This window comes from Nicotiana sylvestris, chromosome 1, assembly GCF_000393655.2.
Source record: "Nicotiana sylvestris chromosome 1, ASM39365v2, whole genome shotgun sequence".
Lineage (NCBI taxonomy): Eukaryota > Viridiplantae > Streptophyta > Magnoliopsida > Solanales > Solanaceae > Nicotiana > Nicotiana sylvestris.
In genome coordinates this window covers 2,940,124-2,964,335 of record NC_091057.1, presented here as the reverse complement: position 1 = coordinate 2,964,335, position 24,212 = coordinate 2,940,124, and the positions used below count along the sequence as shown (strand labels likewise).

General features: G+C 33.5%; 1 protein-coding gene across 1 annotated transcript; it reads left to right on the top strand.

Moving 5' to 3' along the window:
- Nucleotides 1–8,715: 8,715 nt before the first annotated feature.
- Nucleotides 8,716–20,402, top strand: LOC104238858 (signal peptide peptidase-like 5). Its single transcript, XM_070162130.1, has 14 exons — nucleotides 8,716–9,014; nucleotides 10,800–10,958; nucleotides 12,051–12,162; nucleotides 12,264–12,383; nucleotides 13,601–13,724; nucleotides 14,488–14,656; nucleotides 16,800–16,834; nucleotides 16,928–17,084; nucleotides 17,312–17,365; nucleotides 17,476–17,568; nucleotides 18,275–18,417; nucleotides 18,890–18,960; nucleotides 19,833–19,916; nucleotides 19,991–20,402. The coding sequence occupies exons 1-14, from the start codon at nucleotides 8,880–8,882 to the stop codon at nucleotides 20,107–20,109; spliced, it is 1,575 nt and encodes a 524-aa protein (XP_070018231.1). The 5' UTR covers nucleotides 8,716–8,879; the 3' UTR covers nucleotides 20,110–20,402.
- The last annotated feature ends 3,810 nt before the right edge of the window (nucleotides 20,403–24,212 follow it).

The window sequence follows — 24,212 nt, the reverse complement described above, 5'->3', positions numbered from 1 at the left end:
TGGTTCAGTCAACTGACCTGCATCCACGGGCGGAGATGAGGAATCCATTATATAAAAAGAGAGTACAAAACATCGAGAGATCAACCTCACGAAGAGGCAAACACAAGTGATACGCTAACACTTGTCCCGTAAAGTTCTTCCTCTAAACACGACTCTCAAATCACATATGGCTACATTGTAGATGCTACTGAATCAGAAGGAAAGATTCTCAATTTATAGAAGTCCAAAGCTTTTCCTACAAAAAAAAAAAGGACTAGCCAAATATTGAAGATTTATAATTTCCATTGACAAAAAGAAAAATCCAATCAAGGTAATTATATTGCCATTTTCCTTCAAGAGATAAGAAAACTAAATATGGTAAGAAAATCAGGACAAACACCTAACACATAGTAGACAAGACTATTTTTCATTTCAAAATAGATTTGAACAATTTGAAGCATATGAAAATATTTTTAGTTTTCTATTTAGCGATAAAACTAAGATCGCTAGATGATGAAAATTTGAAAAAATATTGCCTCAATCTTGAATATTCCTCAAAGCATAATAATTAATTCGATAATGATGGTTTAGATTTATTTTCTGAATTAAAAGTATCAAGGAAAATAGTATATTAGAAGATGGAGTAGCAGTTTAATTGACTTTTCTAAATGTCTATATTGCTTATTGAATAATATTAATAACTCTTATTACCATTGCTTCAGCGGAAAGAAGTTGTCAAAATTAAAATTGATAAAGTCTTACCTAACATCAATAATGTCTCAAGAAAGATTAAGTGGATTAGCTATATTGACAATTGAGAAATACTTATTAGGAGTTATTAATTGTAAGAAATTATTAGTTACTTTGCATTTAAGAAAAGTTAAAAAAGATAGACTTCAAATAAATAAATAAATAAATAATTTTCTTTTAAAAAGTTTAAGGCCCTCATAAGGTTTAGCTTTAGATCATAAAATTAGTCGGGTCGTCCCTGCCCAAAAGTAAAACTTTTCGGGGGTGAATCCCAATTAATCATATCCCAAACAAGTAACACACCATATGAGAAACAAAAATAAAAAATAAAAAATTTAGCACTTCTTTGAGACTACACGATGTCAAAACAAGGTCAACTAAATTTTTGTACTAATGACATATATTATCATTAGTTGACTTCATATTGTGTTCTCTCTTTGTTGCTACCATATGGGGGAGATTCCACAAAGTGTAGTGCCTTTTTAAAGTATCCTCCAACTTTATCTTATTGGTTTGAGTATGGGATCCCACTAGGAGTATAATAAATAAGCTTTTTGAGGATATTATCTAGCACTTAATGTCGACGATCAGGAGTTATGGAGTGATAAATATTCCTTCATCATAATTAAAAATTTTGAATTTGAGACCTAAATATAAAATCGTTTTGTTAAGCCACGCTTGACCCCTAATATAAGACTTTTATGCAACTTTAAATTTAGTCGGGCACTGCACGAATACCGGAGATTGGGGAAGAAACTGAAAATAATATTGTGGATCGCTTGATCACTATTTTTCTTGTATTCATAGGAGAAATATTTCCTTTTAGCATCTTGTACGTGTAATATCCATGATAAGGTCTTGAATTTAAAATTTTCTAACTTTCAGGATGTCGTTTGCATAATTCCGAGGTAGAAGAAAAAAAAAGTGAAAACAATTACTCCTTCTGGTCCAAACTAAATGATTTTTTAGCTGTTTTTACACAGATTAAGAAATTCACATTTTAATATTAATTAGCAATGAAATTGACCATATTAACCTTTACTATCTCTTCACATAAACACTCCTAACACATACTCCAACATTATTTACTCCAAGGGCAATGTAGGAATCAAATAATTAATTCATTCTTGAAATATGAAAAAATTACTTATTTTGGACCACAAAATAAAGGCCAAAAAATTACTTATTTTGGACCGGAGGGAGTATGATTTTTGTAATGGTCGTAAAATTAAGTGAAAGAAGGAGAGTTTTAATTTATCGATAAAAGACAACTCAGTGCACGAAGTATCCCACATTCACGTAGGGTTCGAGGAAGGGCTGCGTCCCAAAAAGTACAATGTAGGCAACCTATATTCTGTAAATTCAAATAGGAGGTATTCTAAGAAAAAGGTACATTTTACACCTTCACTACAAGAAAAAAAAGATCGAATTGAAAAATCCATCACAATTTTGTTGAGTCCATTACTTAGATGGTCACTCAACTATCCCATATTATCTTTCAAAATCTTTCATTTGTAACAACAAAGTCATTGAACTATGCTTATTTTATTCAGAAGGTCACTCAACTAGATTTTTCAAAATTTTGAATTGCCAAATACCTATTTTACCCTCCAAACTATAAACATTCATCTTCTTTTTATTTTTTTAAAACTTTTTAATATTATGATTTTTCCCTTTTTAATTTATATTATGAACTTACCTATAAAATAAATAAATATTATTTATAAATTAAAAAATAAAAATATTTAAGTATATATAATGCTGGAATAACAAAATAATGAGCATAATAAAAAAAATTAATTAGAATAATTTGTTAGTAATAATAATTTTAGCATTAACAATAAAAATTCAAAAAATTATGTACACAATTCAGAATGAAAGGAAATAAAGGTTGTAAAATTTGTATATTCCATGCACGTAATATAAATATAATTATTTAAATAAAAGTATTTTTATAATATACATTATATATTCTTGAAAATTATGCTCAATTATATTATATATATTTCATGCACGACTTAACATAACATATTTTACCCTATACATAGTCCCCCTGCTTTCCGGTGACATAACTTTGTGTCGTTGGAAAGTTGGTAGAAACATAATAATATAATTGAGCATAATTTTCAAGAGTATATAATCTATATTATAAAAATACCTTTATTTAAATAATTATTCTTATATTACGTGAATGGAATATATATTTTACATCCTTTATTTTCTTTCATTCTGAATGGTGTAAATAAATTTTTGAATTTTTGTTGTTAATACTAAAATTATTATTACGAACAACTTATTCTAATTAATTTTTTTACTATGCTCATTATTTTGTTATTCCAGCATTATAGATGCTTAAATACTTTTTATTTTTTTTAATTTATAAATAATATTTATTTATTCTATATGTAAGTCCATAATATAAATTAAAAAGGAAAAAATCATAATATTGAAAAGTTAAAAATAAATAAAAACAAGATAAATGTTTATAATTTAGAGGGTAAAATTGGTATTTAACAATCTAAAATTTGAAAAATCTAGTTGAGTGACTTTTTGAGTGCAATAGGCATAGTTCAACAACAACAACCCAGTATAATCTTACTTAGTGGGGTCTGGGGAGGGTAGTGTGTACGCAGACCTTACCCCTACCCTGAGTTAGAGAGGCTGTTTCCAAATAGACCCCCGACATCCTTCCTTCGAAGAACTTCCCACCTTGCTCTTGGGAGACTCGAACTCACAACCTCTTGGTTAGAAGTGGAGGTTGCTTACCATCAGAGCAACCCCTCGCAATAGACATAGTGCAGTGACTTTGTTATTACAAACAAAAAAAAAGTGACTTTAGAAGATAATTTGAGATAGTTAAGTGACTATTTAAGTAATTGACTATAATTTTATCACAAATATGACTTTGTAACGAATTTATGACAAATTATTGACTGTCACAATTTTGAGCATCGCAAATATTCTGTCAAACTAGCTCGAAGAAAGAGACGAAAAGATAAAAAAGAACAAATGATTTTTTATTTATTTATAGATTCTACTTATTCAATTCCTCTATAAGTCTTGTAACTTCGTTCTTAATGTACCGAAGATATACATAAGAGAGACACTAAACCACCTCTTCTACTAGCTTTAATAACCACTTAACTTATTAATCTTGATTTCCTAACTATTCTTTCTCTCAATATATGCATGATCCATATATGATATTAAGCAGACTTTTATTTCCCTTTTGATAAAAAAAAATATTAATCTCTCTTACTTGAGCAACTCTAAATGGGCCAGTGGATGGATCAGACAAGACTAGCTCAGGACTTTTGTATCTATACCCGATTTTAGGATCACAATTGAACCTATACTTACTTTACAAAAAAAAAATGGGAATTTTTACCTAGTTATACTATAATAGAAACCTATTTACTACTTTTATTTAGGTTTCTTATTAATTACTTTATGTACCTATATTTACTAGTTTTATACAAAACCGTAAAAAGGAAAAAATAAAACATACCTTAAATACTAGATATCAGTTACACATAATCCCCCTACATTTAAGATACTCTTCCTTTGAAATTTTTTAAAGGATTACAAAATATCATTTGTCTTTGTACTTACCCACCACAAGAAACCCACTAATACTCAAAACCATCACCTCTCTTTCATACAAATCAACCAATCTCTCTCTCTCTCTCTCTCTCTCTCTCTCATACAAATCAAACTATTATCTCTCTAAAATTTTAGCATCATATATTTCTCTGAATCAATTCCACCACCAACTATTAAAAAGCTTTAACTATTGATAAATCCATCAACATTATCTCTGAAATTGTAGGTGGAGAGGTCTGCCATTGACATACAATTAAAAAGTTTCGAAACTTTGAATTAGATATTCAGATTTTACGAATTTATGTTTTTTTTTTTGATTGGGTGTTATTGAAAAAGATTGAAAATATCCACTAGAGTTTATATCACAATTTTAAGGAGATTCGTTAAGTTTAAAGTTGGTTTTAAGTTAAATTTTTTATTGAAACTCGAGGAAGGAGAAGTTTCGGAATTGTATTACGATTGTATGATAAATGTATCATATTTGTATCTGAGTTGTATTTGATACATCAATACCTAAGACAATCCTGATACAATACTAATACTATTAAAATTCAATAGTGTGTCATAATTTAAGTTTTAGAGTTGGTTCTAGGTGAATGTTTTAAATTGAAACTTGAAAAAGATGAAGATCAATTGTACATTATTGTATCGCAATTTATACCTAAAATAATATATGATACAATGCTAATACAAATATAATACGATATTATATTAGTTTAAGTTTAGAATCGGTTTTAAGTTGTATCAGAATTGTGTAAGAATACTTTCGGTATTGTATCAAATTTGTATCTTAATAATGAGTAGTTGTGAGTTCATAACGAATTTCACAGTTTATATCACAAATATATGATAATTACATATATTAATTTATTAGTATTGTATCAGGTATTAGTTTGGATATTAATGTATTATCTACAAGCTAGATACAATTGTGATACAAGTATGATACAATTATGTTTGACGCATTGATATATCTGATACAATTCAAATACAATTATGATACAGTTATCATACAATCACTGAATATTTTTTCATTTTTAGTATTGTCTGGTCTCCCAACAAAAGAACGATGCAATTGATGATTTAATAATATAAAGCTGTCACCAATGGTGGAAGATAGAAGATTGAGATTCTGGGTGTAGATTAAAGAATTTTGATGTAAAAAAAAGGAGAGAGAAGAGGAAAGGGGAAAAAAAAGGAAAGCATATAATTGATTCTCTTAGTTGAAGGCACTAATAATGAGATGAGAGCCTTTTAAAGAGAAATCTACACAATTTGTAAAAAAAACCTAGATATTTATTAAAAACAACAAAACATAGAGAATATTGATAAATAAGTTTCTAATATAGTATAGCTAGGTAAAAATCCCAAAAATTTTGCAAGCTATCCACCTTACGATCAACTTCGGACTTATCGGATCTGAAGTTAAAAAAATTAGCCTGAAGTGAAAAAATTGCACTCAGATGCACTTAAGGCCAAAAGGTCTAAAATGCAACAAACATTTTCCTACACTTAAGGCCAATAAGTCTGAAGTGAAAAATTGTACTTTATATGCATTTAAAACCAAAAGGTCTGAAGTGCAACAAATGTTTTCTTATACTTAAGGCCAATAAGTCTGAAGTGAAAAATTACATTTCAGATGCACATACAAACAAACGTTTTCCTACACTTAAGGCCAATAAGTCTGAAGTGAAAAATTACACTTTAGATGCACTTAAGGCCAAAAGGTCTAAAGTGCAACCAACATTTTCATGCACTTAAAGCCAAATAGGCTTGAAGTGCAAATTGTCCATAAACAGAAATTTGTTCTTCGAATTTTAACAATCCAATATACGAGTTAATACGTAAATCTATTCCAAATGAGCACAAATTTGAAACATAACCTCCAAATATCATCAAGAACAAACCCCAATCATCAAATTGTCAAAACAACAATAAATCTAATGAATTCATTTTGCAATTAAAAAGAAGAAAAAGAAGAACCTCTAAGCAATAGTAAAAATAAAGCGCTACAACAACTTACTACTACAAAACATCATAAACTATCTTAAAATATGTTCACAAGCATCATCTAAAATCACTGTTACCCGAAGAAGAAAAAGAAAAAAGAGAAAAAGGCCTGATATTATTTAAACCATGGGTACAAATTAAAAAAAAATTAAAAATGAATACAAGTTAAATGGTACGCGACCAAATAATGTGCACGAAACTCTCACAAAATTAGAACAATCCTAACTAATAAACTGAAGACTGGACTTAAATTAAAGCCCAATGAAGTCATCAATCCATGGACTTATGTAGCCAAATTAGCAGGCTAGCCATTTTCAAGCCTGTAATTTGTAACATTTTTAGTCATTGATTATTTAAATATTGTTTTGAGTTTTGATTGGTCCAATAACTACATGTCTACATTAACTTTAGTAAAGTTTTTTGAGGCTAAATTTTTAGTGGGTCCATCTCTCATTATGATTGCGGCTGACAATTCCATTTCCATAACTAACCTTTTTGTATATAACTTGCCCGTTAATTTATATTTTTGAGCATACAAATTTTTCATTTTTAACTCATTCAACCAATTACTCCTATATATTATAACAAAATTAGTAGCCGTTTGGACATAAAAATTGTAAAATTCGAAAAAATGGTAAAAATATTTTTCAAGTGAAAATGACATTTGAAATTTAGAATTTTGTTTGGACATAAATTTCAGTTTGGGTTGTTTTTGAAGGATTGTGAGTGATTTGAGCGAAAATTTTGAAAATCAGTTTTTTGCAGTTTTTTAAATTTTCGAAAATTTTTAAAATGCATCTTCAAGTGAAAATTGAAAAATTTATGAACAAACGCTCATTTCGAAATAAATAATTTTTTTTGGAAAAATCTTCCATCAAATTTTATGTCCAAACGGGCACTTACTCCTAGCCATTGTTAGCCTTCATTCGTCCAGCTTGAATAATAATAATAATTTGCAAAAAGATATATTTTATCTAATGGCCATATTTTTTGTTTAATTTTCTACTACGAAGTTAAATTTTATTTGAAGGTCTTTGTATTTATTTAAATTTTTCTCAAAATGTTTTAAAGGTATGTGAAGAATAAAGAAGGGAGAAAGTAAATAAAGAAACCAATGTTTACTTTACAATTACTAACATGTATATATTAACCAAGCCTACTTTCTAAATAACTCAAACGTAAATGAGATAAATGAAGTACACGAAGGGTATTAAGAGTCCATTACTTGTAACTACGCTCAAGTAAGCAAAGAAATAAGAATGATCCTTGCATATTTGCAAGGTTAATTTTTTTTTAAATATCCATCGAACGTCGAATTGAAATAATAAAACTTATTTAAAATATTATAATTAAATTATAGATATATAAAACAAAGAAAGATAGAACTACGAATGAGTTGTGGGGGAGGGGGGGGGGTCACAATATTCATTCAAGCATTTGTTTTCACAAATTTTTAGAAAAAGTTATTAAAAAAAATTAAAATTGGAGGTCCTTTAAAGAGCTTTGTGTTTATTTTCTCATTTTTGTGCATCTTATTTGTTCTTAATTTTACCTTAATATTCTAACAAGTTGACAATTTAGAAATACATATTTGCTTCATGATTACTTTTATTACTCTAATAGCCTGTTTGACCAAGTTTTTTTTGGCCAAAAGTGCTTTTTTGGGGCCAAAAATACTTTTGGCTGTTTTTGGCCAAAAATTGAGGTGTTTGACCAAGTTTTTTAGGAAAAAAATATTTTTGAGGAGAAGCAGAAGTAGTTTTGGAGAAGCAGAAAAAGTAGCTTCTCTCCAAAAGCACTTTTTTTAGAAGCACTTTTGAGAAAAATATACTTAGAAACAGCTTTTTAAAGCTTGGCCAAACACTAATTGCTGCTCAAAATTGCTTTTCAAACTAATTAGTCAAACATAAACTACTTCTCACCAAAAATACTTTTGAGAAAAGCACTTTGAAAAAAGTACTTGTCAAAATAAGCTGATTTTTGCAGCTTGACCAAACAGGCTATAAGACTAAAAAGAAAAAAACTTTGACCTCTGTTAGTAAATTTGAAATACACAAGTAATTATAATAAATCAAAATTAATGAGTGGGAGATAAATAAATTTTGACAGAATTTATATTGTTGGGCCCGTACGTAAGCACGGGCAAAGATAATCTAGTACATAGATAGAGGTAACTAATAGAGCTTTGTCAAAAGCAATACGTGACGCAATATGAAGTGCGATCTATAAAACGTAATTACTATAAAACGCAATTGATGAGTACGAGTTACAATCGCAATCGCAATCGCAATCGCAATCATTTACCAATTTACAGTAATGCCCCTCTGTATCACCGTTGGGTACTGAATAAAATTCGTTTCCTTTGATTAACATTAAAACCGTAAACGTCAAAAACGTGCCAACGTCAATCCCTTCTTCCTTCCCCCTCAAAAAATTTTCATCAATGCAGAAATAGGCGAAGAACAAATATATCACCAGATATATTATTAGGAACAAAAAATAAATAAAGGAAGGAAAAAAAGGGGGGAAATTAAATTATGGCATTTTCTTCATTGCATTTTGATTATGGACAAGTGAGCCTTTTTATTCTGATTTTATCATCATCAATAATATCAGCATATGCTGCCCCTACTACCAATGTTCATAGCTCCTGCAGCAATGATATCAATACGGTAAATTATTTCCAACCCCCTTTTGCATATATTTTCTTTTCAGGCAAAAAGAATTGTGGGTTTTGTTTTTGGGTGGTAATTGTGTTGAAAATGTCATGTCTTTGAATTCTTTTCTATGGGTTTTGTAGATTTTTTATTTGATATCATAATTTTGTGGTTTTCATTAATAAAAATGGATGCTGAGCCTAACAACACCAAAAAGTTAGCTCATGATGAGTATTGGCAAGAACATATTAGGATAACTCAACCTTCATTTTGTTTATCTTGGGTTGTAATTATTTTTGAGCCAAGGGTCTATTGGAAACAAACTCTCTATCCTCACAAGGTAGGGCTAAGGTTTGCGTACACACTACCTCCTCAGACCCCACGGTATGGGATAATACTCGGTATGTTGTTGTTGTTGTTGGGTAGTAATTATGTGAAAAATTATGATGGGGTTATGAATTTTGTTTTGTTCTTTTGAGGGGTTTTTAAAGTGAAGAATTTTTTTTTGGCTGTTGTATTGAGATGATTTGGAATGGGTGAGGAGGCTTTGCCTTTGGGTTCATGAATTTGGAGGTATTTGATTCTACAACAACAACAACATACCCGGTATAATCTTACAAGTGATATTTGATTAAAAAGGCAGCCCGGTGCATTAAGCTCCTGCGATGCGCGGGGTTCGGGGCAATGGCGTACGCAGAACTTCTTACAAGCGGTGTCACATTAAAATAAATAAACACATAAATAAATTGTTATAAGATCATATAAACAAAAAGTATTTTAAATGCCCTAATGTAATTGTCATTAACGTTCAATAAGAAAAAACAAAAGGATGGGGTGGGGTGGGGGAGATTGTTGATATATTGAGTATTTTGCAATAGAAGGGGAAAAAAAGAATATATTGAGTATTTTGCTATAGATATATCGAGTTGGAGAGATTGTTGATATATTGAGTGGAGCGTGAGAGATTGTTGATATATTGAGTATCTTGCTATAGAAGGGGGAAAAAAGAATATATTGAGTATTTTGCTATAGAAGCGGAAAAAAAGAATATATTGAGTATTTTGTTATAGAAGGGGAAAAAAAGAAGCCCAGTTTACTATCTGGGAGGATCGAACCTGCCACCACCCCAATAAAATGTAGTGTCCTTTCCACTGCACCAGAGCAATGTGTTCTGTAAGTGGTGTCATCCATTTGTATTTATAAGGTTTTTAATGTTCACATATCATTTTTATACATATAATTTGTTAAATTTTTCGACGAAGCGGTGTCACGTGACACCGCTTCACCCTTGGTAAATCCGCCCCTGGTTCGGGGAAGGGCCGAACCACAAGAATCTATTATACGCAGCCTTACCTTGCATTTCTGTAAGAGGCTGTTTCCACAGCTCGAACCCGTGACCTTCCCCGAACTCAGAGACAATGGGCCCGTCCCTCTTTCTCCACTTAAATACCAAGCTTAGTTCTTATGGTGCAATGCTCGGACCTATGAGCCTGTGACCTAAGTCACAAGTGTTTCAACTTTTGACACTTGAGCTAAGCCTTGGGGCTTAAATAAATAATGTAATAATTCTGAGGTTCTGGTGTGTGTTTTGGGATGTTACCGTATAAAGATTTATTCAGGAATTAAGAAAACTGCAATCTGATCTTATCTCAAAGAGATGGAATTTAACAACATAGATAAGATTGGTTTGGTCCATTTTTTAGTTGGTCTAGAAGTATTCTCTGTTTTAGTTCTGTTCAGCACATATGGGAACTTACTGACGTTATTGTATTTAATTCTTTTTCTTCCTTTTTTTCAAAGATTCTGGTGAAGTTGTGGGTTAATGGTGCTGAGAAAGATTCAATAGTTGGCTTGAGTGCAGCATTTGGATCTGTATTACCCACTGATACTAAACATGCCCCCAGATTGCCTGCTGTTTATACTCAACCGTCGAATAGCTGTTCTGCTTCCTCCACCAAGGTATTTACCCCACATTCCTTACACACCTTTACTTTTAGGTGGATACCCGAAACATAGTCCAAGGTGCTGCTTAAAGGGCAGCCTGGTGCACTAAGCTCCCGCTATGATCGGGAACTTAATGCCCAATTTTGATAGTCCAAGGTGCTGCTTGCTTAAATAATAGTCGTAGTTCTTTCACTGCCCAATTTTGTTTCTTTGATCTTTGTTGATGATCTTGCACCCGTCATTTGTTGATTTGAGAATATTGGAGAATGATAAAAGTCCTACCTCAAGAGCAACAAATTGCCTAAAGAAACTTTTTCTTTTACATGCAATACATAAACTTAGGTGACAACATCTATAGGTTAAGCATGCATTTAAGCATCAGGTAGTTAACTAAATTCAAGCTTCTAGAGTCTGCATAAAACAACTTATTTCAGCATATGAAAAACTTAAAGAGTAAGCTTCAAGTGTGAAAATCGAAAAGGTACTCTTTACTAAAAGTAATCATATATTGGGCCAATTGCAAAAATTTTCCTTACTAACAATTTGTGAGTCTACTAAAGTTGCAATTGTCTTCGCTTTTTCTTTCGTTGAGTTTGTGTTGGTTTTAGAGATACATATACTAGTGGTGTTTGTGGATGAAAAGTACCCATTTGGTGTTTAGAACTTAGATTTTAAGATTTGAAGAAGCCCTCAAACTAGTATGACTATCCACTAATTCTTTTGAGTTCAAATATTGCTTTTGAAAGGATAAGATTAAATTTTTAGCTCCTATAAACAAGAACTTTCCTATCATGAAAACAACGATGGATATAGACTCGTAGATTGTGCAGAAATTGAATCACATACTAGTGTGGAAGAGTTTCAGTTATAAAATAACCTGAAAGGGTTGCCACTAAGATCTGTCAGAAATTAAGTATAACTAAGTTGGCTCATTTATAATCTATAATGTTTGTTACAAACTGTTTTTACTTTGAAATACCAAAGAAGTCTAAGTTTTCATTTCAGTTTGGCTGTTGCAAAAAATAATTTGGTATTGCCCTACGAAAATGAAAAATAGTTGTATTGTTAGTTTTACATTAAATAATGCAGAGATATCAATTGTTCTAGTTATCAGGCTCTATTGCACTAGCTCGTCGCGGTGAATGTGATTTTCTAATCAAGGCTACGGTTGCCCAAGCAGGAGGTGCATCAGGTGTTGTGCTAATAAATACTGAAGGAGGTTGTAACCCTGACTCACTTTGTCATCTTAGGTCTCAAGATCTATTTAGTTATGTTCCCGTCATCTCTTTCTGAATGACACTGCTTCCTGCATTTATTTAGGTGCTCTGGAGATTGCTTGTCCTAACAATTCTACCATATCTAATGTAACCGTTCCTGTCGTTTCAATTTCAAATGATGGGGGAGATATTATTGATAAATACATAGCTGCAGGAAAGAAAGGTAAATCCCTGGCCTCATCTATATTGCTCAAATGTTTTGTGAAGTATTAGCTTTTCTTTGGATTCTAAATTTTGTTGTTAAGAGGTTGAGTAGCTTATGATGCAATACACGTTTCTCATATTACCTATTATTCAGTTTTTGTGGTAAATATGAAAATATAATCCCATTTCTTTCTGGTTAACTTTTGGTGCAACCAAGAGATCCTTGTTGCATAGATTATTGGTGTATTCCGTAGGAAATCATATGAAAGTTATGTGTATTATAGAAAGCTTTTAGATGGTAGTCAATTAATTGCTGTGTACGGGTGATGTACATTCATCGCAAAAGGCATGTCATAGGGTAATACTTTGAAAAAGCAGTTACGCGATGAGTTTGAGATGAAGGTTTATGGGTTAGAGGTCAATAGGCCTATATCAAGAAGTTTTTTCAGTGTTTCAACATGAACAACGCACAACCTATAACCATACAATGCTGCACGTTTCATGTATCTCCAGACAACCCAGTTAACAGATGAAGAGATGCGTATCATGTATAAGATGGTTTACACTCATCTTGACATTTCACATCTGTTAATGTATTGAGTAGATTCAGGGCATGTTCCAGGAAAGAACAATTACCACCAGGGAAATGGATGTGATGTCTATAAACACCAAAAAGCTAGCTCGAAGGGATGTCTATAACTCATACATTTAACTGATGTGAAATTTCCAACATGCCCTCCCCTAGAAGCCCAAGGTTGACATCTGGAGTGGGGATTGGGGTGTAACATAATATGGTTGGCCTGACATTGGGGATGGGTCCAACTTTAATAGCATGTTAAAAAGGACATTGGGCCTAATTCCAACACTCAAAAGCTCTCTCAAGTTGTATGAATTGTCCAAGACTATGTAAGGATACTACAACTTATACAATCTGTATTGGATGCTAACAGCTACAACAGAGATTGAGTATACATAAAAAAAAGAGGTTGAGTGTATGACTCTCAAAGGTTACACTGGCTTGATTCTTGCTAAAAAAATGGGTTGCACTGGCTTGATGCGTTTAATAACTTACCATTAAGGAATGAATGCTAAGCTGTGTTGCTAGAATAAATGGCTTTTTATTTGCAAACTTTGTCATAGGGACTCTGTAATTGGTGCAAAATTATTTATTATTTCTTTTTTGTTTTACTTCAGTTGGAATACTTATGATATGTGTGTTTCTTTTTCTTAATCCAGTGGAGCTGCTGTTATATTCGCCAGATCGCCCTATTGTGGACTACTCAGTGTCGTTCATATGGTTGATGGCTGTTGGAACAATTATTTGTGCAGCTCTTTGGAAAAGATTTACTCAATCTAAGGAAAGTGATGACTGTGAACTATCAACCCCCCTCCCCAAAAACCCAATACACACACACACAAAAAAAAAAAGAGAAGCTCTCTGAAACATCTTCACATTTGACATGCTAAGCTTCTAATATTCTATTAAATTCAGTTAGCAGCAATCCCATCTTTGCTTTTGTCTATGGTTACTTTGATAAAATTGTCATCACTGATCTTGCAGTTGATCTAGTTATTTTAGATTACCCTGGCTGTTGGATTTTGGGTTACACAATTAGGTTATAGTTGTTGGTCTTTAAAAATTTAAGTATGTTGACCAAGGTTGATATGTTCTGTATAATTTTTTTGCTACCCTGCCATTTTCTTTTCCATTCTTGATACATGCTCTGTGGATACTTTTGTTTCTGATCGTTGTTTTTTCAAATATAGTTTGGAGAACTCGTTTGTGCTAATATACAAATTATTTAGTATTGGAATGAAATATGCCTGAATAGAGTGGAACGGAACCGAAGATTCATATATAACCTCAGTTGATTTGAGACTAAAATATACTTGAACAATTGATTGGTCTATGTTTGTGTCTAAGTGTGTTTGCTCACGCGCACACACACACACATGCATCTATGACTGAATTTGATGTATGCTCTATTTTTGTGTGTTATGAGCATACTGTAAACATGTCTCCTTTAGTTTTCCTACTTCTAGTTTGTGTGTCAAATTTGGATAACACCCAATGATGCCTTGTCTGTAATGGCGTAAAAAAATGATATGTTTTCGTTGCAGGATGACGATGTAGTAGCCAAGGAGGATGATGATGAAATTCTGCACATTACTGCATGGACTGCTATTGGGTTTGTCATCTCAGCATCCACATTTCTGGTGCTACTTTACTTTTTCATGTCGACATGGTTTGTCTGGCTGCTGATAATACTTTTCTGTATCGGTGGAATTGAGGTATTCAAGTTCGTTCTTTCTCCATCTTGACTTTTCTATAAATCAATACAATTTGGTCTGATAAAACCATCTCATTTCATGGCACTATTTTTTTTTCCTGTAATGTTTTAAACCATTTCGTTCTTTTTTCCTGAGCCGAGGGTGCCGAGGGTCTACTGGAAACAAACTCTCTCTCTCCCTTCCTATAGGTAGGGGTAAGGTCTGCGTTCACACTACTCTCCCCAGACCCACTTGTGGGATTACACTGGGTTTGTTGTTGTTGTTGTTGAATTAGTTGATAGTCTGGGGCCATGCATTTAGTATCTAACAGATGAGCAAGATAATGATATCATGTATCTGTTCGTATGCTACAGAAGAAAACGGAAGATAAACTTGAAGTTCTAAAGATTTTTATAAGAATGTGTTTTTCAATGCCTAATAATTTATACTATGATAGATTCATAAATTATTATGTTACTGAACTAAAATATTCCTCCTTGCAATATTTTCAATGCGTATAGCAGTTTTTCCTGTTAATCTAGTTCTCTACGTACAAACTAATCAGGGAAATGATATGACTTTGTGCTGCAGTAGTAACTGTTTCATAGCTGGTCAAATCGAGCACTCAAGTGTACAAATATTTGTCATGCTCCCACTCCCCTGCCTTAGACCCTTGATAAAAATATTCAAAGAAATTTCTGCGACTGGGAGTGCTAGTCCTGTACGATGTGTACAATCACATGCCGTAAGGATTAACAAAAGTAAATGGCAAAATAACACCTAAAGTTGGCCCCAGATATCTATCTCACACTCCAACTTACCAGGTAACCATCTAGACACTTTGTGTTGGTTTAAGTGAGCCTCGTATACCCCTCATGCTGAGATGGCAAAACAAGTGTGTTTCACTTGTTTTTAAGCGTGCGAAACCTTAAGAAAATATATTTTTCCTTTTCTTTTCTCAACCAACTCAATCTGTGAATACCATTAGAGGAAGAAGGTCAAGCCCCACGCTAGAATCGCCACCAAAACCAACACTTCCATCGCTACTGCCATTACTGGCGGCGCCGATACCAACTTCTTCTATCTCTATTTTTCTCCACCAAAAGAACACCACTGTAAACCACCAGACCACTAGTATTCACCACCCTCTTATTGCATCCTTTACAACACCATCCTACACTCCATACAATTATTAATTTCCAGAACAACCACCATTGTTTACTATCACCCCATTGACGAAGGTGAAGAAGAAGAAAAGGGGGAACGGGGATCGGGGGAGGGGTCCTCGATGGAGAGCTTAATTTCCGGTGAAGATGGATAGGTTGGCCACCAAAACTCAATTTCTTTTAGCTAATTTAAGAGAAGCGATTACAAAATTTAGATTGAAATTGGCCACCAAAACCCAATTTCTTGATATTCTTTTTGAGTTTAAAAAATCCACCTTAATTTTAGAGAAGAAATTACCACAAAATCATAGGCAATTACGGGTTCAATAATGAAAAGAGGAAGAAGAGGGGTAAATGAGCTCGTTGATCTGGATGAACAAGAAACGAATTTTAAGATTGAAGAGCTCTATACTGATTTTGTTTGGCTGAAGAAGAAAGAGATTGGCTTTTTTGGGGTGGGGTGGGGGGTGGGTGGGTGGGTACTGCAAAGTCAAGAGAGTGCTGGGCCTGATGAGGTGTATTTAGGCTTAATTTTCTGGTTGCATCACAGACCTTAAGTTATCTATTCTTTCCACTTTAGATCTTAGGAACAGTAAATTTAGTCAACATTTTGTGTGATACAAGCATTTTTCCATGATAATTGTGCCTGCCATAATCTTCTGAAAGGTTAACATTTCCATCTGCTTATAGATGTAATTATAATATGTGAACTTACAGATCCATATGCTTTAGTTAGCTTTCACTTTTTCTGAGTTGACGTGCTCAAGTCCATATCTGTGGTCTTGGTAGGTCAGGTTATCTATTTTCTGACTACTCATTCACTTTCAAATTATTAGCATGCATTTGATTTTGATGCTTGATTTGTGCAACATATGCAATTATATCATGATCATATGCACATTCTACATTTTTGGCTGAACAAAACTTAGTCTTGTTTGCGCTTGGTCAACATTTTTTCTGCTTGTTGAACTTTTATTCTTTAATTGTTTCCTTCTCAGGGACTGCATAACTGCATAGTGTCTCTCATACTAAGGTATGATCTATGGACCCATGACGTCTGTGTCATATTTATGTATAGAATTTCTGATTAGATCTTTAAATATGCTTCCTACAATCTTTTAAGCAGCAAATATCGATGTTGTGGAAAGAAAACACTGAATTTGCCACTTCTTGGGGAGGTCACTATTCTGTCTCTAGTTGTCCTACTACTTTGTGTGGCGTTCGCCATCTTCTGGGCAGTAAACAGGAAAGAATCATACTCTTGGATTGGTCAAGACATTCTTGTAAGCTAATCTATAGTTTCTTCCTAAACCATTTCATGTTGTCCTTTGTGTGATAGACCTTTGCAGTTGGATATTTATTTGTGTTATTAGTTGAATGATCTCTTTAAATCTGCTATATGATTTCTAGGTAATACAGTTTATGCATCCTTATCACCAAGTCTCACTCTTCTAGATATTTACACCAGCTGAAAACTGTTTAAAATAAAAGAGAACTTTATTTTCGCCAGGGAATTGCTTTGATGATCACTGTTCTGCAGTTGGCTCAGTTGCCTAATATAAAGGTGTGTGATAGCTTCTATAAACTCACTCGTGAAAACAGTTGATTTCTTGTTTTGCTTTACCTATGTTTACTAATATACTTCTCATTTATGTCATTCCTTTCTCTTTTTAGGTCGCTACAGTGCTTCTGTGTTGCGCATTTGTCTATGACATCTTCTGGGTTTTCCTATCTCCCACTATATTCCATGATAGTGTTATGATTTCAGTAAGTTTTCTCTTTAGTTACAATTTCAGTCCGTACCATTGATGCATATAACTTATCTGGCTCGCAAACCTTTTTGGGGAATGTCTTGAGTGATATATTGGTTTGGAAGTGTTCAAATCATATCATGAGTTGGTTTGACATAAGATTCGGATGAGAAAATGAAGAAAAATTAAATTAATCTAAAATTTTATTATTCTTAGTTTTGAGAAATAGTATATTTTAGAATATAAAATTAATCCATAATTCGTCATTGCTTAGCATATGTAACATGCATGCGTGCAAAGTAGCAGTATACATTTAACTTCTTTCGAGGCTCTTTGAATATTTAACTAATTGACGTGGATTGTGGAAAATTCACAAAATGAAACAAAAGTTTTTAATTGATTTGCACAGAACTAGGTAATTCTTTTTATTAAGCTGATCCAGATTGTTTAAAACATATTAGATGCACTTGTGTGATTTTAAAATGCGCACACATATACGTTTTATCTTTTAATGGTTTGAATGTTGCTTTTATTTTCTTTTTGGTATATGTTAATCGCACTTTATTTTGATTGGTTACTTGGTGCCTTATTTATTAAGCTGGATTGAATGGCGTGGTTATATCGAAACACGATTTTGTCATGCACTTCATACCAGAAAATAGTTTAGCTCTTCAGTCTCTGTCATTAAGTTTTCGTGTTGGCGGATTTGCCCCCTGTTGTAGGTTGCTAAAGGTAAGAAAGCTGGTGGAGAATCAATCCCGATGCTTCTGAGAGTTCCTAAAGTAACAGATCCTTATAGTGGCTTTGATATGCTTGGCTTTGGGGATATTCTCTTCCCTGGTCTGCTAATTTGCTTTACATACAGGTATTTGTGCTCTTCAGACATCTTGCAACAATAATTGTTACTCTCTTTCAGAAAAAGTAAAGATAAGCGCATCACCTCGATTAAATAGGTCTTCTCTACCTTTGTTCTTAAAGGGTATTCTCATTTTAGGCATCTATAAGGAGAATATATATTAATTTAGTCATGAATGTTTTGATATAATGACGATCTGGGTTTTGATGGAAATTCTTATTTGTTATGAAACATCTCTAAGTATTGCAGTTAGAAGTATTACAAATGGTTTCGGTGACAATGGTTAAAATTTGGGAAAACTAAAATTGGATAAACGGTTGGGGAATGCAGCTGAGGATGTTTTCAAGTCAATGGTTATTGTTGACCAAATAAATTGCAATGGCTTAGCAGCTCTGCTTTTCAAACTTCACTCGCTTTTTCTTACAGAATGATGGCGATTTAGTTTTGACTTCTTAATCTCTTTCTTAATCTTTTTTTGCAGATTTGACGAAGCTAGAAAGAAGGGAGTACTAAATGGATACTTCCTTTGGCTGATGATTGGTTACGGGACCGGTGGGTACTTCTCTTTTCTTTCTTCCTTCTTCTTTTTTATTTTATTTTATTTTTTTGTTTTTTCTGGCTGCTATCGAAAACAGCCTCTCTGCCTTCCCAAGGTAGGGGTAAGGTCTGCGTACACACTACCCTCCCCAGACCTCATTTGTGGGAATTCACTGGATTTATTGTTGTTTTTCCTGGCCCTTTCTACTTTTACATGCTCTTATTTTGTTAATCCAGATCCGCTTGTTTTAATGCATTACTGCTGCTCTTAGTTGCTCGAGACCATAAAAACCTTGAAAAGATCAAAGACCCACATGACTATACAAAAAATTGCTGCAAAACATTAAACAGAATGGCTTTTCATTTGTGCACAAATGGCAACTAAGACTTAAAAGCACATGTTCTGATAAAAATGAAATCCATATATTGGATAGAGTTACTCGGTATCTGTGCTGGGGGAGGTAGCAGTTAGCCTATGGAATTAGTCAAGGTGCATGCTGGCCCGGACACCACAGTTATCCACAAAACTTGAAATCAACTAACCGAAACTCAGAAAAAGAAGTCTCTCTTTACTGAGTACGGCTCCCATAATGCAGATTGCTTTGAGATTCTCACTCCGACGTTCAATTCTTTCATTCAATGCCTCTAATGGCTCCAACTATTGTAATACAACAATGTTTCTTCTGCTTATAAGTCTGCACATAAGTTGTTTTGTGTGTCGTGTATGTTAATTCCATTTTTTTTCCAGGTAAATCAATATTGATGATTTATCATTCTTTCTCTATTTCCTTCTTTCCATTTCACTTTTTGATTCTTGTAATTTCTTCCTCCTTTTTCTTATTTTTCTACTGCTACATTTCATTCATTCCTTGCCTTAATCCATGCAGGTCTTTGCTTGACTTACTTGGGCTTGTATTTAATGAAGGGACATGGTCAACCCGCTCTCCTATATCTCGTGCCATGCACACTAGGTATGACAATCTAATGACCACTTAGTTAAAGTTAATGTTTAGTTTTTCATCGTTTTAAAACCTTTATTGTCTAGGAACTTGTTTGGTACTGGGTTTGGTGAGACGCGAACTGAAAGACCTTTGGAACAATAGCGATGTATCAAAACAAATGGCTGAAGAACGTCTGGGAAGCACACGTCTTGGAAGCGCTTGATATTGGTTTCGAAAGTTTATTGCATGGGCAAGAAGAATATAAAGGTGACAAACACAAGCCATTTGGTAAAAGCTGTTAATATATATACAGAGAATTGAAGTTTTCCAAGAGGAATACCTTTTTTTCTTGCCTTTTTATGTATAATCATTCATCCCTTTTATTGTTTAACATCCAATTTCAGTACAGCTTTACCTTGATTGTCATGTAACATCACAATAATCACAAAACAGGGAGAATGTTGTAACTCATTCAATTACTTCCAATAGTAAAAATTCCCATTTTTTTGTATTTAAGATTGAGATAGTAGAGAAGATCCATTTTCTTTTACTATTAGATGTTTCCCTTTCATCTGCAAATCGCTGTTTTGGTTATACTGTACAAACCTTTTGCACTTATGTCACTAAGAAGGCTATTGTGTGAATTCCTAAATGTTTATAGGGAAGCTCCTCCAAAAATGTAAGAATAGCATTGAGTTGCCACTCTAAGGTGCTAAAGTTTCAAATATTGTAAGGAATAATTGTGTTTTGGCGGAAGTGGAGCCTTGGAGCAACGGTAAAGTTGCCTCGACCTATAAGTCAAGAGTTCTAGCCATAGAAATAGCTACTAATGTTTGTAGTAACTAGTAGGGTAGGTTGACTACATCACACCTTTGGGGTGCGGACCTTTCCCGAACATTGCGAACCTTGTGATCAGGTTGCCCTTTAATTGTGTTTTGGCTAAGCAAAAGAAAGTGAAAATAGCACGGGCTAGCTAGTTTTGGGATTGGTAATTGAAAAATAATCGGCGTTTGCAAAGTCATTGAAAAATAGTCATTATTTTGCTGAAATACGGAAAGTTCCAGCATAATATGTTGTATTATGGAGCTCTTGCGTATGAACTTCCAGTATATTATATTGGAACTCCAACACATTATGTTGAAATCTCATATGTAAAAATTTCGAACTCCAACATATTATCCTGGAATATTTCCGCAATTTTAAGAGTGTTTTTGTTCAAATTTTATCTTTACATGAAAAAGTGACTGAATTTCGATTATTTTTGAAACTATGACTATTTTTCAATTATTAGTTGTAAATCTGACTATTTCTGATTTCCCTAAAAAAAAACCTCAAAAACCCTCCTTAGCTTGAGCATCTTTTGTTAACATATTAAAATATGCCACCTAATTGAGTCCAACTCATAAGTTTTTTTAAACGACAATTGTCACACCTCCTTTTTGCGAGCCTACCCCGAAGGATAAACACGTGAGAGAGTTTTTCCAATTTAAGTGACAATATTCGAAATGAGATTATTTATTTAATTCAGAGTCGCCACTTGGGAAAGGTTTGGCTTTTGGTGTCCCAAGTCACCGGTTTATCTTGAATCCCAATTCGAGGAAAATATTCGACTTTCCAAATGAAGTCTGCGAACCAGAAATTCTAAGTAAGGAATTCTGTTGACCCGAGGGAAGGTGTTAGGCACCCCCGAATCCCGTGGTTCTAGCACGGTCGCTTAAATTGTTATAATGGCTAAATATCTGATTTTAATACATGTTATGACTTGTGTGCTTTTATTAAGTTTAAACCGCTTTTATTATTATTTTTTAATAGAATTGCAACGTCGTGAAAATGCATCTCGAACCACGTCACAATCAATGCACCCGTGGTTGTTAATACGTTCCGACTCCGTTGAGATTTGGATTTGGGTCACATAAATGCGCACCCGAATTTAAGCATGTAATTTAATTAAAATCGCGTCTAAAGAGATTGGCGTATCGTTATTTTGGGCAAGGCCGTGAAACTGTGTTAAACGGCCCGTCCCCGGAGTCTAAGCAAACTTTATAAACACGTATAGAGGGCCCCGCAGCTTGTGCATTTTTTGGCGAGGCTCGTCTCATTTGTTATTTTGTTTCAAAAGAATTGCAACGTCATGGAAACGCATTTCGAACCACGTCACAATCGATGTACCCGTGATTGGTCGACGCATTTTGACTTCGTTGGGATTTGGATTTGGGTTACATAAATGTACACCCGTATTTAAGAAGGTAAGATCAATTAAGGCGCGTCCTAAAGAGACTAACGTATTGTTATTTTAGGAAGAGGTCGTGAAAATTCGCTAAAACGGCCAACTCCGAAGTCCAACCAATTATTGTATACGTTTATTGAGAGCCCCGCGATTTGTAACTATTTGGCGAGGCTCATCTCATCTTTATTTAAGGCCAAATCCTAAAAGACTATGATTTTTCTGTTTATTCTTGTCTCAAAATAAAGAAAAGGCCTGAACTAACTAGCATGCTCAAGTATCATCATTTCAATTAATATGTCAAGGGCAAATAAGCCCGCAAATCATTGGGCCTTAACTGGATTTCCATTCAAAAGGGACTGCGCCAGCTTACAGTCGACATATTTATTCATAAAAATAAGCTTCTATGTGCATAACCAGGCTAAACTTTGGTATTTACATGAGCATGTACACATGGAGATTTGGTGTTTCTGATTGTATAAAATTAACCCATACTTTTACGTTTCTTTGCAGCGAAGATTGGGACAGACAAAAGTAATCTACGTGCGATTTTTACCTTTTAAACAAACCTACAATTTATGTAAATGGGTTCAGTATCAGACTATGAAGCATGGAATCAATACAGTTTCTCGTTAATTTCACAGGATTAAAGTTAAGATCCCATTCAATGTTTATGCTTGATCAGACGTTAGTTCAACTAAAGTTTACACAATCAGCGCCAACCATACTGAATCTGTTATCATTACATATTACACTACATCAATAATGTCCCAACGATTCCAAAACAGTCTAACAAAAGTCCAAATTAAACGGCCAGGGTTTGTATGCACATGAATTGGAATCGAATTATATTAGACTCTAATATCTATTTGGCTATTACTACATAACAATCCAAACAAACACATTTCAAGAATCAAATATGCGAGCATCTCTCATTTCATCTTCCCTTCAAAGTTACATCAAAAACTTAATTCGAGTGTGTACCTGGATGTTGAAACACAATAAGAAGAAGAAGATCAGCAACAACAATATGGCAGCAGTAACACAACAAATAACAACAGCAACAACAACAGTATCAACCAGGCAGAATAAATCCCAGTGAACGAAACAGAAATAAACCAATGAAGCAGTACCAATATCCACCAAAATAGACTCGGGAGACTCAGTTGAGACCCGAAAATACCAATGTTAATCACAGGCAGAAACAGGAGAATCCGAAACAATAGTGGAACAGTAGTTTCTGATTTTCGAACAATCAAAGAAAGAAGCTTGAATCTTCAATGGAACAATAGTAGTTAGTGCTGATTTCAAACAGTGAAAGAAAATAGAATTTTCCAGCTTCAATGAAACAACAGAGGTTTTTCTTTTGCCCCTTTTTTGTTTATTGTCTATCTAGGATTGAAGTCAAGAAATGAGCTACCTGGTTCCAAAAAATAGACTGCCCTTGGTTCTAACCCCCCCTTTCTTGCCCGAAATCCAGTCTATTTAAAGACTAGAGCTGACCCTTTTTTCATTCAAACATTTCACTTTTAGCCTGTTTTATTCCCTCCTCATGTGCATTTCTACCTTTTTATCATTGAACCCATGCTGTTCCTGATTTCCCACCAGTAAAGTCACTAAGCCAACTCAAGTAGTACCCTTTTCACTAGTTAATTCAAAAATCTGTCAGTCTTTTAACTGGCCATTTCTATTTTAAAATTAAACCCCATGCTCTTTCTGATTTCCATCCACTAAAGGCACTTAACAACATTATCACTCCCACTATTGATCCCTATTTTATTCATTAGCTTAGTGGTATATTAGCATTAAACTGACAGACCATTAAAACTTGAACAATTTACAGGTTTCTAACATCCCAACTAATTGACGACATTTATCCAATCGACTATATGAATTATAACATACAAGTCAATAGCTAATGATCAGAATCGAATAGTACACATAGGTGATTCAAGTTGTACTGACAAAACAAAGAATTACCCTGGAAACTAATTAATCGATCAAACTCATTCCAATCGATTATATAGTTTAAACACATACACTTATCAATGAACAGACGAAAATTTCGACCAAATAAAAGGTCTGATTTGGAGAAGAAAAAG